The sequence below is a fragment of the Mustela lutreola genome, chromosome 1, assembly GCF_030435805.1.
Source record: "Mustela lutreola isolate mMusLut2 chromosome 1, mMusLut2.pri, whole genome shotgun sequence".
Taxonomy (NCBI): Eukaryota; Metazoa; Chordata; class Mammalia; order Carnivora; family Mustelidae; genus Mustela; species Mustela lutreola.
The window spans coordinates 23,126,225-23,148,855 of NC_081290.1; the positions used below are offsets into that span (position 1 = coordinate 23,126,225).

Genomic DNA, 22,631 nt, shown 5'->3' on the forward strand with positions numbered 1-22,631 from the left:
TTCCTTCCTTGAACCGATCTTAGGGTCTCCAGTCTCCCCGGCAGGAGCAGGTTAGTGCAGCTCACGCCCCGGGGACTAGAGGCCGCGGGGGCGCGGCGAGGGCCCGGTCACATTCAGGAACTCGGGGGACCAGCGGATACCACACTGGGAACCGGAAACTGGGTGCAGCTGGAGGGTTTACCCCGTGAAAACTGTCAAATGCTACAAATCCGAGACCTCCCCACTGCCCCAAGGGTGAGGGAACCGTGCACCAGCAGACGCCCGTGGTGGAGGCTCCGGTGGGATTTAGCAGACGCTCCTCCGAGAGGCCGGGGTGGGTGGGGGAGGCAGCCTGCGCCCGGCGGGGCCTCGCGGGCTGCGCTCACGCTCGCTCTCACCGACACAGGGCAGCTCTGAGACAAGCCTGTCACCACACGACACAGGCAGGGACCTGCTCTCCCTACCTGTCACAGATGTAGGAAGCGTGTTGGCCTTTTTCAGCTGCTCCCTGCGCTCAAGCCTGGACGCGGCCGTCTCGGGCTGCTTCTCCTCGGGCGGGGCGCGGGCCTTGTGCGGGGACCCGGCCCTGCCGCCACTGCCGCCTCCGGGCTGCAGGCCACCGCCGACCTGGGGGAGAGTCGGGCACGTGGGTTGTCAACCTGGGGACACGGGAAGTCTGACCGTGCAAGGCCATGGGGCCCTCTGGCCGCTGGCCCGCAACCTCTGCCCGTCGCGGGGCCGCTGCACCGCCCCTGGGAGCAGCGCAGGGCCGAGTCGCCAACCAACCGCGGAGCAGCGCGGCTCCAACGGAAGCCACTTTGCAGAGGCCCAGCGAGCAGCCCGGCAATTCAGGGCCGCAGACAAGACTCCGATCTTCCTCCCAAGTCCCTGCTCAAGCGCGATCCCGCTCCTAGTTCTCGTGGGACCGCGGGCCTGGGTCCCTGCTCGTCCCGGGTCCTCCCGAGTCCAGGTAAGGGAAGAACACGAGGAAACCACAGCAAACCCGGAGCGCACGGCCCCGGTTGAGCGGGGCTCGGCTTCTGCTCTGGCCCAGGCGCTCTCCGCCGCTCAGCCGGGTTGCTTCTGCTCTGGCTTTTGGCTTTCCCGTAGGCCCGGCAACCTGAAAGAGAGCCGAACTCCGGCAGGGCAAAGTGAAAGCTGCGGACGGACACTCACATTCTCTCTGGAGAGCTTTTCTGCCTGCTTGGCCTCCCTGGCCTGCTGCTTCTCCTCCCGCGTCGCCTGCTGCTCCCGAAAGCCCTTCTGCTTCTGCAGCGCCAGCGTTATCCACAGCGGCTGCGCGGTGTCCGCCTTCTCCGCGACTTTGGAGCCGTCCAAAGAGTGCCTGCTCTGAAGAACCGGCTTTTCTGCGGAAAAAAGAGACTGAGATATTGTGATTTATCTTTTAAAGATTTATTCATTTGCGAGAGAGAGAGAGCGAGAGAGCACGAGCAAGGCGAGGGACAGAAGCTGACTCCCTGCTGAGCAAGGAGCCCGATGTGGGGCTTGACTCCAGGACCCTGGGATCATGACCTGAGCTGAAGGCAGAGGCTTCACTGACCCAGCCGCCCAGGTGCCCCAATATTGTGATTTAGAATATGTACTTGGGGGCACCTGGCTGGCTCAGTTGGTACAGCATGTGGCTCTTGATCTCTGAATCATGAGTTCGAGCCCCACACTGGGTGCAGAGATTAAACTTTAAAAACATTTTCTTAAAAAATGTATATTTGGCCTTTGTGCCCATTTCTAGAGCTCAGAGCTCTTAAAACCCTTGAAATTTCCTAAGCAATGAGAGCATAAGTTGTCTCTAACTCTATTAAAGAGATGACTCTGGGACCCAACACTAAGGATGGGGCTGGTTGCCAGAAGAGCCAACCACGTGACTGGAGAGGCTGGATCCTTTCTTCCCACCCCCCACCCCCCCAACCTGGGGAGTGGAGAGGGACTAGAGACAGTTCAGTGGCCAATGGCTGAGGACTTAATCAGTCACGCCCATGTAATGAAGCCTCCATAAAATTCCAAAAGGAGGGGTTTCAGGGAGTTTCTGCTTGGTGAACACGAAGAGATCTGAAAGGAGCGGTGTGCTCTCGGAGCAGAGACGCTCCATACCGTTCCCCATAGCTTGCCCTTCTGTATCATTTCCATCTGGCTGTTCCTGAATTATAGCCTTTTGTAATAAAATGGTCATCTAGAAAGTAAAATGTTTCTCTGAGTTTGTGAGCTACTTGAGAAAATTAACTGAACCCAAGGAGGGGGTCATGAGAATCTCTGATTTCAAAGTGGACCGGAAGCACAGGTGATGACCTGGCCTTGGAAATGGCATCTAGAGTGGGGACAGGCCTGTGGGACTAAACCCTTAACCAGTGGGGCCTGATGCTATCTCTAGGTAGACAGTGTCGGACCTGAGCTGAAACGTGTCCGAGGATCATCTGGTGGTTTGGAGACCTGCCCTCCCAGCACACCGAGCCTCCAGCCCGGCCCTGCCACCCACAGAACTGTGATCAGAACAGGGAAAGGCGGAAAGCAGGTTCGCGGTGAGACTGCTCACTCGGGATCCCGCACCCTCTACAGCTCATGACATGAAATACTCAATGGCCTTTCCTGAAATGAACTCTGTACGGATGCCTCAGAGACTTCTCTGCATGGGGAGGTAACACCTTTGATCGACAGAAACACAAAAGCATTTTCCTTCCCTCAAAATGGAAGTAAAAATAAGATCTCCAGTGTCAGAAAATCTCAGGCCTACACGGGACCCAGGCTGTTATTTGATTTATTGTTCTTATTTATTGCTTTTCAACCCCTCTCCAAACATTCTAGGTGAAACCCCAAAGGATGGGAGAGATACAAGGAGGCTGTTCTACCTGATGCGGCTGCTGGAGGAAACTGATTTTGGTCCAGTGCTTTCCGCTGACAGACGGGAATATAAGCGTCCACAGCAAGCCAGGGTCATGCTCGAGGTCACTCCGCCCAGGCTGGAGTTTGAACTTAGGACTTCTGATTTCCAGTCTGTGCTTTTCTTGTGGCTGAGGGCCTCCCCCGTGTGACCCGGGCACACGCGCTCCGCAGGAGACGGGCAGCAGAGGTTGAGTAATTAGGCTTTTAAACTGAGCAGCCCTGGGTCTGACCGTAGGTCAAACTAAAGTTACTTGAACCTCCCTAAGGTCTTCTAATCCCTAAGCAGCCATGCTAATGGTGCACACCTCCTCAGGCTGGCCAGAAGATGAAGAGATCATGGGTGTCCGAACATTCAGAACAGGGCTTGGCATAGAGTAACCGCTTCACAGGTGACCTGTTCGGTTTTTGAGAAACATCCCCTTCTTTTCCCTCAAGTAAAAATTATGCCTTTTTAGAGATAATCATTCTGTCACTGAATCCTTTACTATCTCAAAGGGAAAGGGCCCACCATAGTCCTGCTCTTCTGAAATCTACTACAAGTTCACAGTTTGATGATCTAGAACCTTACCAAACAGGGCTCTCAGGCAACTCGACTTTATATAGAGAAGAACCAAAGAAAATCAAATTAGGAATTCAAGCAAAAAAAGGGGCAGATTATGCTTTTCTACACCTTTTAGATCTATAACACTATACAAAGAGAATTCCTATTACAGTGAATCTTGGTGGTTACACTATCCCTAATCATCAAATAAAGATTCAGGTATGATCTAACATAGTGAAGAAAACTGGCATACTTTGGAAGTATTTAAAAAACAAAAATCCCTGAAAGGTATTTTTTATTAATCTTTAGTTAACCAAAAAAATTAAATACAGTTGACCTTTGAACAACAGGGGTTTGACCTGTTCAAGTCTACTTCTATGTGGATTTTTAAAATAAATACAGCACAGTACTGTAAATGTATTATCTTTCTTATGTTTTTTAACATTTTCTTTTCTCCAGCTTACTTTATTATATAAATACAGTAATGTACAAAATACGAGTTAATCAACTGATTACATTATTAGTAAAGCTTCCAGTCAGCTGTAGGCTATTAATAGTTAAGTTTTGGGGGAGTCAACTGTTATACACGATTTCAACTGTGCAGGAAGTTGGCGCCCACTAACCCCCATGATGTTCAAGGGTCAAGTGCATTCACTACTTTAAGCATTATGCTTAACTGAGAAGCTCTAGATACATGGGGACTAATTTAATAAATTTTGGGTTTTTTACTCAAGGGCCGTGTAACACCTGTTTGTAAAATGTCTGAAAACCAAACTGCCAAGATCCAAATGGTTTCTATTTAAAGCAATTATGTAAAGGGATTTCTACACTAAACATTCCATCTGAAGGTCATTAAAACCACTGGCCAGTTTCCTGACAACAGTTTGACAGGTGTTTTATCACAGGGGTCAAAATACCTTTAAAGTATAATTGCCTATTTTTTTATTTGAAAAGGTAAATCACTAGCCAAATTTGTATTTCCTTAGAACTGTGGCTTGAATAGCACGTTCTGGAGTTATGACTGGACTTTAAAAAGGCACTAATACAGTATGAGAAAGGGCCTAACAGGTCTGGATTAGAGCCGGGGATCAATAAACAGAAAACATCTGAGGAAGGTAAAATGGGGCTTCTGTCTGAATTTCAGCCAAGGCTGCCCAAAGGCCTTCAACAAACAATGGCACCAACTCTCATACCCTGAAATAAAGTTCTAGATCACCGACTTCGGACTGGTCCAGATAGCTACCACAGGGTCATGGAAAAATCAGAGTTGGGGGAAGAAGCAGCCCGAGTAAAACATTTGTTTAAACCTATTCTTTCTCATTCTGAACTCAGTGGATGAGGGGGGACACAGGCCATTCAGATGCCCTCCTTCGGGTTCTGGGGACACGAGCAAGTCCATCCCGGCCTTACAGGGTTTGAACCACAGCTCCTGAAGGCAGTAAATTCTTAGAGAAAGGGCCACTTGCTATGGGTTCCACACACCATAAGGAGGTGGAAATTTCAGAAGGAGATGACCTCTAGAGGACAAACGGGGGGGATCACCTTTGTTATTTTCATTCCCACCAGGGCGGATTCAGAGTCCAAGCCCTCCCAGTGGCTCAGCCTATGGACTGGTTCTCACTGGCCTCAGCCTTGGGGATGGAAGTCTCTTTTACACCAGTGGCCTACTAAATAAAGGGTGTGTGTGCTCTAGGGAATGTGTCAGGCCATTCACTGGGGCTAAGTTAGGAAGAAAAGGTCAGAATTTCTGAGTATGTTTATATTAAAAAGAAAAATGAAATTAAGCTTTTCTAATATTTGGACTGGCACAGACATCCTCACTCAGACCATATTCCAGAAGGCCACCTAGAACAAACAGTGTATTGACAGCCCCCCCCCCCACCCCCCACCGCCAAAGGTGGAAGCACCAAGTGCAGGGAGCGGGGAGAACTAGTAAAGCTGTCCCTTGTCGGCTCTCCTCACTCCTTTGCTTTTAGCACACTGTGAGGTTACTATTAATACAAACACAAGAACCTAGCAGAGCTGACAAGCTCTTTGCCCGCTGCTTTATGACAAAGCCAGAGCTGTCAAGCAGCTGGCCAAAGAAAATAAAAGGAAGCACCATGATTTGCAACAGATTTATGTCCCCCTTGTTTCAGTGAACTTCACCCTAAATGCATGCGGAGCTCCAGGGGTTTCAGCTAATGACAGCCCTATAGGCACACAATTAACAAAGGAAACTGGAGATCCAGGCTTTAACATTTTTATTCTGATGAGGGTGTTCAGGCCAACACACCGTCAGCATGGCCTAGCCTGGCCTAGCGTGGTGTGGGAAAACCCCAGTGGTCTTTGGACAGTACCCCCCAGGGCATGAGGCCCTTGCTTCTTTTCTAGCAAATAAAGAAAAATTCAGTTAGCAGAGCCTGACAGCCCAGAATCTGGATCCTGGGAAAGAAAACAGGGGCAGTAAGGGTTTTTGGTAGAAAATTACAGTAAAGGGACTTCTCTATGAGAAAGAAGCACAACTGTTATTTCTCTGGGGAGAAGCTAGGAGAGTGATAGAGCCCCCCAGACTGTGAGAGGGAGATCATCAGAGCTAATGACACAAAAGCTAATGTCAAAACTGAAAATGGGGCTTCAGTTAAGATGGCAACAAAGAAGGATCCTGAACTCCTCTCCTGGCATGGACACACCCAATACACAGCTACATATGCAACAGTTTCCTTTAAAAGAAATCCAAAACCTCCTACACCTTGGGTGAACGAGAAAAACCCCCTGTGGAAGGAGGCTGGAGAAGCTGGAACACAGCCTCACCATGAACCCACAACTGGGAGAGAACCCACAACTCCTAGTTTCTCCTTGGGGAGCAAAGGGTTTGGACTCCACATCTGGTACCCCAACTTTTCAGACTTCTAAGAGCCAGGGCCCCCAAAACACCTAGCTCTGAAGGCCAAGGTGGGGACTGCCAGTACGAGTCCCGCGAGACTATGGGGAACTAAGGGACAGCTCTTACCCGCTTGTGGGACTACCATGGTGACCCCCCCAGGGCCCAGCACAGAGGGAAAAACAGAAACACAAAAGAAAAAACTGAGACTGGGCTTCTCATCAGCAAGACAAACAAATGAGGGAGAAATGGTCTGGAGACTGCAGGATCTACCTGCTGTCCAAGGCTTGGTTAAAAAGGACAATGAGGGGCGCCTGGGTGGCTCAGTGGGTTAAGCCGCTGCCTTCGGCTTGGGTCATGATCTCAGGGTCCTGGGATCCAGTCCCGCATCCGGCTCTCTGCTCAGCAGGGAGCCTGCTTCCTTCTCTCTCTCTCTCTGCCTGCCTCTCAGTGTACTTGTGATTTCTCTCTGTCAAATAAATAAATGAAATCTTAAAAAAGAAAAAAAAAGGACAATGAGACCTTCCTTCCGTAAGGCAAGTCACCACACCAGTACTGCTGGGCAAACAGCTCTTTTCTCGGCAAAAATCACTCTCCACCTAAACAGTCCAACAAAAGAGAAGGCCTACGGGTTTCCTAATAAACCTCGGGGGAGAATTTCTCTGAGAAACAGAACTTCTGGACTATCTTTCTGAACGTTACCTCCAACCGTACAAAACAAAAAAGAAAGTATCCTATGACGTTCCCAGGGGCCCAAGACCCCTTGAGCGGCCCCCGCCGCTCTGGAGAAACCGGAGGGACAGCAGCTGCTCTGCAGGTTCTAGCAGGAGGCCCCCAGAGCCAGGCTGCCGGGCCGAGGGGGTCCCCAAACTGCCGGGGAGCGGCCTGTGCACCCAGAAGCGCCTCGGGCGACGCTGCGGCCGCTGCCCAGAGGACACAGCCTCCTCCGGGGAACCTGTGGGGACCAGCCCCGCACCGGGCCCCGCGGAGGATGAAGGACACAAGCTAATCAGGCCGGCATCTCGTGTGCACGGCCGACCCCCAGCGTGTCGGTCCGGGCGGCAGCAGGGGCCGGCCGGACGGTCACGTCGCCGGCCCTGCGCAGCGGAGGAAGCGACGCGCCGGGTCGGGACCGTCGAGCGGCCGCCCCGGCTCCCGCTGGGCCCCACGCGCGGCGATGGAGCGAGGCCGAGATGCCCCCGACCGCCACCTACCTCTCCTCCCGGGCTCGGGCGTCGGGCAGGGCTTCTCGGGCCGGGCGGCCGGCGGAGCCGGGGAAGCGGGTTTGCGCTCGGGCTCCACCGCCTCCTCCTCGTCCCTCGGCGGCGCCTTCCTCGGCTCCGGGGGCGGCGGCGGCGACGGCGGCCGGGGCTCCCTGCTCTGCTGGGGCTCCCTGGCGGGCTCGCCGGGCTCCGGGTCCGGCCTCCCCGCCCGGCGGGCCAGCAGCTCCACCAGGTAGGGCCTGCTCAGCTTGGAGAGCGGCGACGGGGGCGGCGTCTGACCCGCAGGCTTGGGGGCCAGCGCGGGCTTCGGCGCCAGCGGCGATCTGTGGGCCCCGCGGTCGTGCTCCGCGGCCGGTGGGGGCCCCGGGGCGGCGGCGGGAGAAGGGGGGGCCCTTTCGGCCGAGTCCTTCCAGGCGGACAGGCCGGGCTTCCTCTCGGGGGGCAGAGACGGGCCCGGCTTGGCGGCCACGGCTTCAGGCTCCTTCTCTCCCCTGGTGCCCCCGGGGGCCGGGGCGCCGCCGTCCGCGCTGTCCCCCGTGCTGCTGTGCCTCTTCTTCTTCTTCTGTTCCGTCTGCTGGTCGCAGTGGAAGCGCAAGGAGTAGTTGGTCCTTCTCAGTTTTATGCCAAACGGTGAGGCTTTTTCCTCCTGGCTGGGCATCGAGGGGTCTGGCTTCCCTCTCCCGCTGCTGGTCTCAGCGTCCGAAGTGGCCCCGGGCTCCGCATGGGCCACTGCCTTCTGCGGCGGGTAAGCAGGGCTGGGGACAAGGAAAGACGGGAGGTCTTTGGCAAATTTGCACCCCTCCGTGGTGTCTGCTGGCTCTGGTTTCTCTGCACCCTTGGGGAGCTCGTTAGTATCCAGGGGCTGGGGCACCCCGGGTCCCAGTGAGGGTCTTTTTCTTGTGCTCTCTGCTTCTGTGTTCTGTTTGGAGGTCTCGGTGCCACAGTCAGAGAATTTCTGCCAAGCGGGCATAATGGAGAACTTGGCATTTACTGGGGGGGTCCTCCGGAGGTTCCCGCGGGAATCACTGCGGGCCCGGGGAGGGTGCTCGTCACTGGGCCGAGGCTGCTCGCCCTCCGCGTTCTTCAGGATCCTGGACCGAATGGACGCCCATTCGGCGAGGGCGGCCGCACTGCTCGGAGACTCCTGGGCGGCCCTGACCTTCCCGCTGCCTGCCCGGGGGTCGACAGGCGCTCGGGGCGGGTTCTCCAGGGCAGGGACGTCAACGTGCTTCTTTTCTTCCGACAAGCCCAGGAGGGACTTGCATGCCGTGTCCTTGATCTGGCTCAGGTTGACGGCGGGGCCGCAGAGCTGCGCTCCCGTGACCAGAATGGCTGTGTGGGGGACACTCAGGGAGGAGGGCAGGGCGTGGGAGGCCGCGCCGGCTCGCGGGGTCTTTGGCGCGTGGGGAGCAGAGGCAAGTCCCGCACCTCTCGCGGGTGTCACCGGGCTCAGATTGACTTTGGGGAAGAGAATCTGTTTCCCTCCCGATGACACCTGGAAAGTGTAGGGCCTTGGCATGCTCTGCCTCTCGTCCACTTCCTGCCACCGGAGTTCCTCCCCCTTTCTGTCTTTTTCCGGGGCAGTGGCTTCCTTCTTCTCCCCGGGAGTCACTTCCACTTGCGCCTCTTGTTTCTGGGGAGGCTGCGCGCTAGTTTCTGGTCTCTCTTCCCGATGCGCACGACGGTCAGGCTCCGGACCGTCGCCGTGCTGTCCGGGCTGCTCTCCGGCTGGCATGGCCTCCTGACTCCGCTTCTCACAAATCTTAGATTCCTCTGAGCTTTCGCTTTGCTTCTCGGGCTGCAGGTGCTCTCGTTTCCGGGGTTTCTCTGCAAAGTCCATCTTTGGACTCCTCAAGCCCCTTTTGTCGTCCAGCTGCTGCCACTTCTCCTCGTGCCCTCTCGCGGCTTCCCGACGCTCCCCTTCCGGCCTCCTCAGGGCCTCCACTTGCTCCCGCTTTCCCAGCTCTGCCCTCCTCCTGGCAGCTGCCTCTGCCTCCAGCCACGGCTTCTCCACCCGTTCTCGCTGCTCCTCCTCCTCCTCCCGCCGCCGCAGCTCCTCTTCCAGCTGCCGCTGCTCTTCCTCCCGCTGCCGCTGCTCCTCCTCCCGCCGCCGCTGCTCCTCCTCCCGACGCTGCTGCTCCTCTTCCAAACGCCGCTGCTCCTCTTCCAAACGCAGCTGCTCCTCCCGCCGCCGCTGCTGCTCCTCTTCCAGCTGCCGCTGCTCCTCCCGCCGCCGCTCCTCCTCCTGCCGCCGCTGCTCCTCCCTTGCCCGCTGCTCCTTCTCCCACCGCCGCTGCTCCTCTTCCCGAAGCCGCTGCTCCTCCCTTTCCCGCTGCTCCTCCTCCCGCCGTCGCTGCTTCTCAGCTTCAAGCCTCTGCTGCTCCTCCAGCTCCTCCTGCCTCCTGAGCTCCCTCAGCTGCCTCTCCTCCTGCAGCTGCCGCTGCGTCTCAGCCTCTGCGCCGCTCCACACCGCCTGCTCTTCCTGCTGAGCGGGGCGCTGGAGGCGCAGCTGCTCTGGGGCCTGGAGGTGCCTTCCGTCCACCAGCTCCCTCCGCCCTTGGCCACCTTGCTCCTCCAGTCTCTGCCTCTCCTCTTGGCGCTGCCTCTCTTCGGCCTCCAGCTGTAGTTCTGTCCTCTCTCCCTCCTCGTCTTCTCCTTTCTCCTCCAAGAGTTCCTGCCTTCTGTTCTCCTCCCAAAGCCTCCTCTCCAGGGCCTGGAGCCTCTGCTCTTCCAGACGTTTCCTCTCTGCTGCCTCGGCCTTCTGCCGTTTGCACTTGGCCTCAAGTTCTAGCCAGTATTCCTCTTGGCATCTCTTCTCTTCTTCAGAGTCCAGCAGCTCTGGCTCTTCTTCATGCCAGACTGGCTTGTCTTCTCCCGAGTGTCCGTTCTGGTCCGGCGAGAGCTGATACAGAAGGCCACCATGTTCATGTGGTCCATCCTAACATTGGTAAGGAAAGAAAGAATTAGCCTTTTCCTTTCCAACAGGCAACCATTACCCACCCTATTCACATTGCCCGTGGCCCTCTTAATCTCAGAAGAAGGGGCAGTTGTTCCTAAGTATGGAGCTCAGTAAACCCAGGCCAGAACACTGGGAATAAGTTGTGCGGGTGGAGGAAAACACATCCCTTCGTGTTGACTTCTGGCCCCTTTGTTGGTCATTCTCAAGTTCCTTTTGCTGAATACAAATGAATCACAGGAGAACCAAAAGTCCAGCATGAGAAAGATGAGAAAAAATGAGCTTTGCACGTCGTGTGCCCTGAAACCTGTGACCTCAAAGGCCCCCCTAGTCAAACCAAAGACCCTCTGGCTGAGCTGTGGCAGGAAAGCTGGGTCACACGGCAGGGGCAAAGCCAACACAGAGGGCCTGGGGGCCCTCAAAGGACAGCCTCTCTTTCTGGGGCCCACCAGCCCCCAGGCAGGCATGTTAGAAAGGGCGATGGAAAGTAAACGGGCCTGCTTTGCCCTGGTTCACTGCAACTCACCAGGTCCCTGATGAGACAGACCTAGTTCCTTCTACTGGCCCCTCATGGCACCGCCCTACTGGGCAGAATCAGCGCCAGCAAGCACGGGCAGCTGCCTGGTCAGCCGGGATGGGCCCCTCATACCCTGGCAAGTCGCCGGTGCTTCTTGGACACCCTCTGGTTTTTCGGCTTTACGGACAGTTTGTGCTTGGCGGCACTGTTGTCCAGGCGAGCGATGGCTAGGGGGATGGCATCCAGGTTGACACTTTCGATGGTTCCAGCAGAAGACAAGTGCCTTTTTGGCCGAGATGGTTTAACGGGAGCCACCTGTATGGAGAGGAAACCACATGGTCCCCATCAGAGCCACAGCCCTTGCTGGAGCCCGCAACTGGCCCAGCCCGGCCCCCGGGGATGGCTTCGAGCAGGTGGCACTCACTGGGACTGTGAGGGGAGCACGATTTGTTCTGCCAGTGTTATTTGCATCAACTCATAAAGGTCATTTAACCTTTCACAGACTAATTTTCCTACTTTGAATAATATGGGGAGGGGGAAGGCTAGAGTAGATGGGAGGTAACATAGCCAGGGGGCCCAATCCTGCGCATAGCTTAATTTAGCACTTAAAGTTTTGCGGGCACACAGCCATGCCCACTGCCCATTGTCTTCAGCTGCGTTTGGGCTGCAAAGGAAGAGCACAACAAGGGGGAGTGTCCTGGTTGGACCCTATGGCCACGGAGCCTGAAATAAGTCATAGTTTGCTGAGCCCTGAACCAGCTCAACTCTGCTAATGACTCTCTCATTTAAGACATGACCTCAGACACCTGCAAACATCCCTCAGCTTCTACCTTAGTCCCTCTGAGGCAGGGAATGTGTCTTTTTCCTCTTTTCAGTCCCCTTTATGACCACGTGGCAAATCTCATTTGGCAAGTGCTCAGTAAATATTTTTAGGAGGAATAAAGGAAATGCAACAAACTAGACCGTCCGTGCTTAGGGTATGAAATTGGTACCCACAAAAATGTTCTAGCACAATCACTCCAAGGCCACAGAGCACTGAGTTGAGTGCACCAAGCCCATGAGAGGGCGAGGCCCTGGTGCAAAAAGGAAGGGCAGAAATGTACCACCCAGGGGTGAGAGCAGCCCCTCAGGGTGACCAGCAGCACCGGAATGCAGATGGGCGCACTCAGAAACCACCACCCGGACAAACTACGCATCTAGGCAGGTCAGAGAGAACCAGCTCGGCCTGCACCCTGAGGCCACACTGAAAGAGGAGAAGCCACACCTGTTACTCCTGAGAACGCACCGGCCAGACAGGCGCGCGGCAAGGGGAGGGCTCCCAGCTGCACGGCGCCAGCGCGCAGCAGAGGGCGCTCTCGGCCCTCCCTGCGGAGCCGGCCGCTCCCAGGCACGGGCGGGGCAGGAGCGGAGGCCAGGGCCAGTGGGCCGCATTCGTGCTGGCAATGCAGAGCCCCTGGGGCTTAGCGCACAGCTTCGCTTTTTGCGATTACCTTCCATATTTGTGTGCTAAAGATAAAGGACCAAGCCCGCTCCAATAGCAAAATGGATGCTCAGTAAATAATAACTTATGATAAGAAACAGAAGTAAGGAAAAATAATTCCAGCCTTTGGGCTTCTAGCTATTATTTCTTTATGGTTATCTTTAGAATACGTATCAAATTCTGAACTCTTGTCGAAGAGATGAATCAAACATTATTTCCATCCCCTAAGAGATGGATGAATAAAAAGCATTCCAGCCAAATGGGCCAGACTGAAGGCACAGAGAAGTACCAGCAGCTGAGATTTAAATGCAAGGTTGCATTTCTAGATCGTCCGAGATGGGCTGCTTCATTGTCTGGGCGGTGGCAGTCTGCGGCCATCCCCCTTCAGAAGACTCGGACACACTCTGCTCACTGTACCGGCCCCGGGAGGAGGCCTGGAGCCTCTGCAGACGACTGCTCTGGCTAGTGGACTGGCCTCTAAGGGTCCCCGAGACTCCTGCGGGCAGTCCCAGGTTTCAACTGAACACAGAAAAGTTAAAAAACAAAAATACATACAAGTAGAGAAATGCTGAGGTGTTTTGTTTTGTTTTTGCATCTCTAAATAGAAACTCTTCCTTACAGACCTGTGTACCTTCAGGTGTTCTGGAATGCCTTTTCCAATGGCTTCTCAGGGTCTTGAAGGACCTGGCACATTTAGGAAGCCGTGGAAATGGACGCTCTAACATCTACCACTGGGGTAACGTTCTGAAGGAACTGAAGGTAATGGGTGTAGGCGGCATTTATGAATGGAAAAATGATACGGTGGATTGGAAAAAAAGGGTCCAAAAGGGAAGTTGAAGTAAAGAAACTAAAAACTGAAGTTCAAATCACACTACCTTGTCTTCCATCTCACTTCTGGCTCCAGGCAGATTCAGAGGACTCTGAGAACTTGGAGGGTCACTGGGCTGGAACAGTAAAGAGAGCGCTCAAGTCAGACGCCGCAACAGGAAGTTCTGGGCAGATAACCAAACTCGGCTGCGTGGGGAGAAGGCTGTAGCTGCCCGCAGAGAGCCGGTGGAAGTCACACTGGGGACTTTGCTAATGCTCAGATAAGGACTCCAGGTACGGAGCGTACACTTGCTTCTTTTCCTGAGTCCAGCACATCTCTAACTGGGCAGTCTCCAACCTCAGTCTCTGCTGTGGCTGAGACCAGGCGCCCCCCTCCAGCCACCCGACCTGGGAAGCAGGGCTGTGTCACACACCCGGCCTCCGACCTCAGAGCTTCTGGCTGTGCTCGCTGCCTTGGCCCCCTTCACCCGCTGGCCGTCGCCCCTCTACGCCAGACCTCTCCTCGGTGAGAAGGAAAGGCCCTACCAATGCTGCGTGAAAAGGGCTGGGCTGAGGAGATGGATGAGGCAAAAACCCTTAGGACGGAAGGAGAAGAAAAAGGCTGAAGAGCCCCAGCCCAGTTGCTCCCCTGCCCTGGAACGCCCGCACCACATGACCTGCACCTTTCTGATGGCCCCGCTGTACCTTCTGCCTTACATGGCCCATAGTTAAAAACAGGCGTTATCGGTTATTGTCCGCTCCGGAGCAATGATGTCAGCACCACACTTAGAAGCATCTTTAGGAAATACAGATCGGGTGCCTGGGTGGCTCTGTCGGTTGGACGTCCGACTCTCGGTTTCAGCTCAGGTCATGATCTCACAGTCCTGGGATCGAGCCCTGCCTCAGACTCTGCTGAGCAAACCGTGGAGCCTGTTTAGGATTCTCTCCTTCTCCTCCCTCTGCCTCTCCCCCACTGTTCATGCTCTCTTGCTCTCCCTCAAATAAAAATAAAATTTAAAGAAAAAAAGAAGGAAACACAAATCAGACATTACTCCCAGAATGAGAAGCCCCCTTTTCCTGTGGTTTGTACAATCTGGCCTCTATACCTTGCTCTATCCTCTCTTTGCCCCCTCCAAGGTCTGGCGGGCCACAAAGACCTGCTTTCTTTTGGGACACCCCCAGCCCCATCTCTGGGCCTCTCTGCTTGTTCTTCCCTCTGCGGAGAGCATGGCCCCAGCCCCAGGTCTAGTCTGGTTGCTTTGACCTCCTTGCCTAGAGAGCAGCTCCTCACCCACCTTGTTACGTACTTTTCCATCACTCTGTTTTACCTTCTGTGCAGTACTTTTTCTTGATCCAGAGTTATTACATTTATACACGTACCTGTTGACTTGCCATGTGACTCTCCTGTCATCAGAATGTAAGCTACATGGAGGCAGCCCCTGCAGAAGGACTGAGCCCTGTCCTTCCTCGGGCCACAGTCCCCGGCACTTAGATCCTCAGTAACAGTGAGGACATTTGCTTCAGTCCTTGGAAAACTCGGGGCATGAAGGCTGATAGCCATCGCTGCCGCCTAGCGCTGGACAGGTTGGACGTGGTGGGGGCGCTGCGCCCGCCTACTTACCCACGGCAGCCCCCGCTACCCACCTGTCTGGGAAACAGGAGGCAGGAGGGCCAGAGGCAGAAGTGGGCAACAGCGGGGGAATGGCCTGTTCTTTCCTTCCTCACTTTGCCCTACAAATCACTTCTCTTTCTTCCCGCCCTGATGATGTATTAGCTGATAACAGGCATGACTTTGGGGGGACGTCCATTTTAATAAACAGCCACGTAATTTCAGGCGCCTTGGTAGGCACAGAAAGTGCTTTCTGTTGAGACTGAATGACTCGGTGGCTCAGCTCGAGGGCTCCCTGCTCCAGCTGCTGGGCGCCTGCCCTCCTCCCCCAGTGGAGGCCCGAGGATGTCCTTCCCGCTGCTGGAAGGACTCTGATTCTGGGTCATGGTGTTTCTTTCCAAGTGTCAAAAGACCGGATTCAGATTGGACAATGCTAGACCAATATGACTTTCTTCCCTTGTTAAGTAGACTAGACTTCAAGATAGCGTGTTTGATACGTTCTGCCTCGTGAAGGACCTACTTCTTTCTTTTCTCATCTCCCTTTAAATTAGTCCAATCTGACGAGTAATCACTCGGTGCTACTACGTAAGCACTAGCTGAGTCCTGGGGCGACAGAGATATGGAGACTCCAGTCTGTCCTCGAGGAACTCCACATTTAGAGACGGAGAGAGCACAATTACATGGACACGGATGAGTATGGGCGTGTGAGAAGCATGAAGGATGCCCAGCAAAGACACAGGGGAGACAGCCCCGAGCAGGGGGAAGGCTGGCCAAGGCTTCCTGGAAAAGGTGGGCCCCGCGGAGTCTTGAAGAGTAAGTGGAAGATGCTTTGAGGAGCAACCGTGAAGGGCACGTCTCCCTTTCGCCACTCCCAGCTGCCCCCCGAAGTGTGCCTCGCTGCAGACCAGGGGGTGCCCTCCAGCCCCGGGCCACTCAGCAGAAAAGCTTCTGTACACATTCCCTGCTCCGCAGAGCTCAGAGTCTCTGGATGCCCTGGCCACTGCCCAGCGTCCTCCCCTAGCTTATCAGCAACCAGGTCACTCCCTGGAGGAGCCTTACTTTGTTCTCGGTGTCTGAGAGGGGGACGTCCTCGTGAGTCACAATCTCCATGGGACTGGTCAGGAGCAGATCCTCTTCTAAGCCGGCCTCACCACTGTCTGCCTTCTTCATGGGAATGGCACTGGGTGGTGGCCGCCCAAACTTGATGTTTTTGCTCAACTGTCGCTGGAGAAAAACCAAAGAAAGACATTCTGAAGCAGGGAAGTGGGTCACGAGGAGTGCGGGCAGATGCCCCCGCATAGCTAGGGGGCCCTGGGGCGCGTTCTGCGCACGTTTCTAGACTAAATACCATGCCAGTGAGCCACGATGCAGTTCTGGGATAAGTGGATTCGTTTTCCAGTGTCTGTTCCTTTCCCACCTTCAAGCCATGAGCTTTTTCATCCAGCCACCTCTTTCCCAGAGATGCCAACATTATCCAGGGGGCGGAGAGACCGTATTTTGAAACCCAAAGTGGGAATACATGTTATAAAAAATTTTTTTCGTTAGCCCTATAAATGTATTTATTAAAAAGTCTCATAAAAATGATAAGAAGAGTTACATGAAATGCAGGAACCACTGGGGAAAATCTAGACCCTCGTGGTTGCTGTAACCGGGGAGCCCTCCAGCTTCTCTTGGACACATTCTCCCTGAATATGTTTTAACCACCTTCCTCACCAGCCCTCACTCGAACACCATGTTCTGCTCACATGGGCACCGAGGTGAAGGGGGCCCCAATGCTGGCAAGTCCTTCCATAATCAATGCAGACATCACGGAAGACACAGAACGATCCTGTCCTGCCGCGAGGACTTCTCTTTGCCTGGCTGCAGTTTGACAGCGTGAACTGCGGGGCAGAAGGAGCCCAGTGGGGAAGGGACAGAGAAGGAGGCAGAAGGAAAGGGCCGAAGAGGGATGCACGATCCGTGGCAGGTAGGAGGGTGTGGGGGGGAAACGGGAGAGAAATTAGGAAGAGCAATGGTGTTCAGAATTAGAGAAAAGCCAGATCAGAAAAATAAATATATTCTCTGAAGAAAAAAATTATAAATATAATGATAAAGGGCAAAATATTTAATGCGCTGTGGCAGAGAAAATGAGCAACATTCAGGAAGAAAGAAGGGTACGCCGTGGCCACCTAAAGGACTACTGACTTCAATATGCTGTGCAAACCCGTGCCTTCGTCTACAGCAGGTTCGCAAGCTCAGCGCTCCGGACGCGTCCCACCACATCGCTCTCTGCTGTGGGGAGCTGCCCTGGGCGCTCTAACAGCTCAGCAGCCGCACCGGGCCCCTGGGCACCAGATGCCAGCAGCAATTCGTTCCCTGTCCAGACAGTCCGCTGGGGGAGTAAGAGTGCTGTGCCTGAGAGCTACTGCTCTAGACTTAGGGACTCCGGCTTCGTAGTCCTTTTGTGCCTCAAAAAAAAAAAAAAAAAGAAAGAAAAGAAAAGGAAAAAAGAAGAGAAAAAGAATGGGAATGCATTATCTGATATTTACCTTTAATCTGGCTAATACTTAATCCCACAGAGCCACAGGGGGCTTTAGCAATCACACAGTCCAACCCCCTCATTTTATAAAAAATGTCAGAGGTCCAGTGGGGAGAGGGGACTGGCCCAAGCTTATGGAAAGAATGGCCGCGAAGGGATTTGAATCCAGGTCTCCTAAAACCATAGTCAGTGTTATTTGCTCTGCATTCCACAGGTTCTCACGAATTTGACATTGCGCCACTTTCTTCCTCTAGGGGCAGACATAGAGAGATGATGCTGCCTTCGTAACTCTGTGCCCAATTTCCTTGGCAGAGGACTCCCTTCGGGGAGATGCCCCTTCTGAACTCACGGGTATTCCGTCCACCCACTCGTGCCCAGCTCCCCCTCGGCCTTGCATGGTAGACAGTGAGACTGCAGAGACACGGAAGAGATGAGCCCAAGACTCCCCTCCCCGCACCCAGGGCACCCCAGCATGCCAAGTCAGGAGCACAGAAAGACAGAGGACTTGTATTTGATCTGCTGCTATTTCAGCCTGAGCCTGCCTCCCCTGGGAAGGAGCACACATCAAAAGCCCCGAGATCAGCCAGTGAAGTACAGCTTGAGCAGCCTGAAAGGGATTTGGGGAGGGGAAGGCTGAGACAGGGCGCCTTCTCAGAACCATTTAGCGGGAAGCGGCAGTTAGTATCTACCCTAAGCAGATCAAGAAGCAGGCACGGTTAGAGCAGCCGATGGAGTTAGACAAGAGGACATGGTGTAACAAAGTCACGGGCCCGTCCAACTCTGCTGACCTGGGGGAGAGGGGGTCGAACGGTTCCTGTGTCCTAGTGAAAGCCCTAGCAGGAATTCCCTCGGGGACTCCCAGCCCGGCCTTCGGTTTACCAGTTATCCCTGCTCTGGATAGGCATGTTGGCCGAGCCTTGGAAAGTGTGCTAAACCCTCAGACTTAGACATCCTGCTGTCAGGTCTGCCATGTCTCCATGTTCCGGAACGACTAAGATGAGGGGATTTCCTCTAGTTACAGTAGAAAGAATAGTTCTTTAACAAGCTTCCCAGGAGAACTTGGCCTAACAGTCAGTGCCATTCCGTGAGGGGGTTTTGCCACCATCACAAAAAGAGAATGAAAATGCTGAAATTCTTCTTCGTGAGGCACCTTATAAAATACTTATGTCGGTCCACCCTGATGCGTAAGAGACAAACAAGCGTATGACACGATGTAGTCGCAGTCTAGATGGAAACAAGCTCCAAAGATGGGAAGGCTGTCGTGGCGAGCAATGGCAGAGCTGCGCGAGGACGGAAAGAGAAGTCGATGGGATAAGAACAGGAGGAATGAGGCACACGGGACGAAGCTGGAAGTGGAGACGGTGGTTCTAAGAACTGAAATGGAGCATGAAGTCAAAGAGGTGAGCCGAGAGGAGGGTGCAGGGGTGTGGGGTGTGGGCCCGGCGGCAAGTACCTAGCTGGGGGTGGGGAGACGGGGGTGGGGGGGGGGGAGGAAGAGGTAGAGGGCGGGAATGAGACCGTGACTCGCAGGGATGACTGATGTCACAGAGACGTGCACCCTGGCCAAAGAAACACAATGCTGTTGCCTTTGAGAATAACAACGTGCATTTCTGTGAAGCCTCTGATTTAAAATCCCTCTAAGAAAAATAAATTCAGGCTGGTGGTTTCGAGCTTAGGGGGATGAGGAGGGGAGGCCCCCGGTCATCAAAGAAATGCTGGCTGCTTTCAGGGATCGGGCTGCCGCCTCTCTGTCCAGACAAAGGACTGTCTTCCTAGACACACACCAGCAGCTGGCAGGGAGGAGACCTCAGAACCAGGCCAGGGTGGGACTGAGGGTTCAGGGCCATCGTGACCGACCCTTAGGTCTGCAAGGCGAGGCTCCTGCACCTGCACGTTTTCCCTCCCCCGGGCTTCCTGCTCCAAATGCTTCCTGCAGGCGCCTCAAAGCAAATAGTGCTGTCGAGACGCTGTGACTTACTGACAATTAGAATGTGGCTGCTGAAACCTATTTGGCAATCTCGGGTGTCATGTGACTTGAATGTAGGGCTCAGTGGGGCTTTTCTGTGACTTCATTTCTGTCCACTACTCAGGCATTGTCACGAGAAGAGCTTTGATAGAAGCAGCCCCTGACAACCAGACTGTCGGGGTGGAGCCTGCCCTGGTAAACTACTACCACTCCTCCACCTTCTCTACTACCCAGGGGCCCTTCACATACACTGCGAGGACAGCCGGAGAGGGGGGCAGGGCACTGCGCCTACACCGACGGGCCATGCCTCCTGCGGCTGTGAATGGGGTTACTGTGAGGACTGGAATGCGAGCTAAAAGGGACTATATTTTATTCATTCAAACTGGGCCATTTTGTTGTAACATGGAATGCCAGAGAGCGATGTTATAGGAATGCACATGCATATTTATGAGGCTTTCTCCTATGGTGTGGGAATTCCAAGCACATGGTATTCGGCAGCTCTCGCACAGCCAGGATTTAGATTCCCCCAGACTGCTCGCGGCCATCCTTTACACTGTGTCTGCGAGAACAAAGCAGCAGAAGAATAAAGTTTCTGTCTTCTTGAGTGAACTACAGATGCACCCGTAGTGAAAATGAATTCTTAAAGAAGGGCAAAAGAAAAAGCATATAGATTTACAGATATCTGCTCTACGCAGAAGTGGCTAAGAGTGGGTATCTATTCTTTGTGTCCTTGACAGCTGCATGAAGTGTCAAAAACCTCCAACATATGACACTTGGGCATTTTTAAGTGAAATCCAGCTCCGCGGGAGCCAGTAGCTACTGAAGACGGAGGCTCCTCCTCCTGGGCTAAGTAGTCCGTGGTCTAATAGAGCTAGCATCTTCTGACAAAGGTGTGGTATAATTCTAGAAATCACCTGCAGGCTTAGACTCCAATGTTCCTGAGTTTTATCGTCACTTGTTACCCACTCCATAGCCTGGGTCTGATCCGATCTAAGCAGGTACCTCCCTGGTCTGTGATCTGGGCCGCTATAAGGAACATCAAGGTCACTGCAGTCCAAATGCAACCAAGTGTGAAGCTTCCCCCAACGCTCCGTGCTACAGCAGGTGAGCAGTGGTTCTGTACAGATGGCAGACTTTGAGAACTAGAGGGCCCAGATCATCCATCATATTTACCCCCTTATTTTTCAGATGGGGACAGCAAGGGTCAGAGTCAATGACTTCCCTGGAAACTGCACAGCCAGGTGGTGGGGGAGGCCTGGGACAGAATTTTTATTTCACCCACTGGCCGTGGAACAGCTGACTGTTATGTGTAGGATCTTCAAAAAGGCCATCACTATTGGTCTGACCCCTATAACTGTCCTATGTATTAGAATTTGTTCTCCCTACAAACATGTAGTATTTTTATACTCAGGGAAAAAAAGAGTCATTTTTCTTGTAAAGTTTCAATCATTTGTGACGGAAAGTTTGGCAGATGACAGATTCACTTGATTCAGAGAATGCAGGCTTACTGACGACACTGCATTCAGTCACTCTGCCCTCAGAGCGGTTACAGACCACCCCGGCGCCCCGGCCAGCCAGCCGAGCTGGGATGACCACGTGTGGACACTAGAGGGCGACCTTTCCCAACACAGTCAGTACGTGCCCCTTTCTGGGGGGTTCCAAGGACAGGGACATTTCTCAGGCCAGAGAAAAATGGCTCCCCTCCCCCACCCCCAATGGTATCACGATAGAAATCTCATTTCAAAAGAATGTCTTAATAGTGACTAATCAGCCTGCCAGGACATCTACTGTCAAATAGGTATCCGTTACTTTTCTGTTTTTAATAAACATACGTACATACACAAACACGATTTCGGACATAAAAAACATACATGCCTCTGACATAACTAACACCCTCATTCCATGCTGGAGTCTACGAGGGGGCGGTCTTTTATGCTGCTTACTGAGCATCAATATCAGCATAACGTTGTCATGGAAAAATGCAAAGCATTCATGCAAGTATTAATAAAGTTAACTACTGTTTCTATGACTTACCAGGAACATACTGCTTAGTCGACTGAAAAATAAAGCACAGTCTTTTGGGGGTGATACAGTCATAGCTTAATGTCACTCCAAAAAATCACATTTTCTCTGATAATGGTCCCCATTTCCCTCCTCAAAAAGCAAAGTCTCTTTATTTAAAAAAAAAAAAAAAAAAGTAGACTAGAGAGCAGTCAAGAAGCTTGTGAAGCTATACCACAGCAGAGGCAAAGTCAGGCCGACCTTGGGTGAGTAGGTATTGCCCGAAGGAGAGCACTTTCCTCACATTTTCCTTTCCGTTGTTAATAGAACTGCTGCTTCAGGGAAGTTGGTTGTTTTACATTTTATTTATTTATTTTAATTAAAAAAAATTTTTTTTTGGTTGCTTTACATTTTAACTATAAGATCTGATTCTTTAAATTTGTGCCCCACAGTGTGAACTGCAACAGTTACTCACATATTCTTACTGAGTTTCAACAGTGCAGAGTTATATGTTTTTTCCAAGTCCAAATCCACTTCCTGGTGGGGCAGTGGCATGCGGTGTGACGTTAGCACAGACATCATTTAAGACAACACACTATTATCTAATTTTTAAAGAACTCCTCGAAAGCCCTTATGAAATACAGCTGTTTCATGGACTTAACTCTGGAAGTCATTCCTCTTGGAAAGGGCATATTATGAGCCCGGGGTTCAGAACTTCTTAAGAGTAATAGCCCAGGAGTCAAAATACTGCACGAAGGAAAGGTGACGTGGGGAGGGGGTCCAGCGTTTTCTTGGGCAGTCACCACCCTTCCTCTTCTCCAGCCTAGGAGAAGTGACAGCTTGCTTCGGAGTCTGTACACATGTAGCAGCACAGCCAGCAAGAACTGAGAGCAGAACCTGGTCAGGACATGCTAGAACCTGATGGAAGGGCCTGCGTCAGCACTGAGGGCAGGACGGTGGCCCTGGGCCGTGGCTGGCAGCCGGTATAAAGACCCAGGCCAGCTCGGGTGTGGTTCTGGGTGTTAGCTATTTCCCCTTCTGCCATATGCTCTATCAGCTGAGAGTGTGCAGACATGTAACCACAGACCCCAAAATGCATAGCTAATGTTCAGTAGAAACAAGAACATTTCAAGCAAATAGAAAATTTCCTTTGAGTTATTGGCAGCTACTCAAGCCGGCTGTTCCCCCCGCCCTTCATTCATTTATACATTCATTATTGTAGACTTACAGACAGATGGGAATCAGCAAACCAGAGTCCCCCGTTCATAATTTGGAT

General features: G+C 53.2%; 1 protein-coding gene across 4 annotated transcripts in view; it reads right to left on the minus strand.

Moving 5' to 3' along the window:
- The window catches only part of CRACD (capping protein inhibiting regulator of actin dynamics), a 138,992-nt gene that overhangs the window by 4,196 nt on the left and 112,165 nt on the right, over nt 1–22,631 (minus strand). For 3 of the 4 annotated variants that reach the window (XM_059160739.1, XM_059160746.1, XM_059160721.1), the window contains 6 exons: nt 15,930–16,094; nt 13,330–13,398; nt 11,107–11,289; nt 7,493–10,439; nt 1,156–1,346; nt 444–606 (listed from right to left, as the gene is read on the minus strand). In XM_059160739.1, the coding sequence (XP_059016722.1) occupies nt 444–606; nt 1,156–1,346; nt 7,493–10,439; nt 11,107–11,289; nt 13,330–13,398; nt 15,930–16,094 (3,718 nt within the window). Of the gene's footprint in view, nt 1–443; nt 607–1,155; nt 1,347–7,492; nt 10,440–11,106; nt 11,290–13,329; nt 13,399–15,929; nt 16,095–21,388; nt 21,411–22,631 lie in introns of all 4 variants that reach the window. The other variant, XM_059160730.1, reaches the window with a different exon arrangement.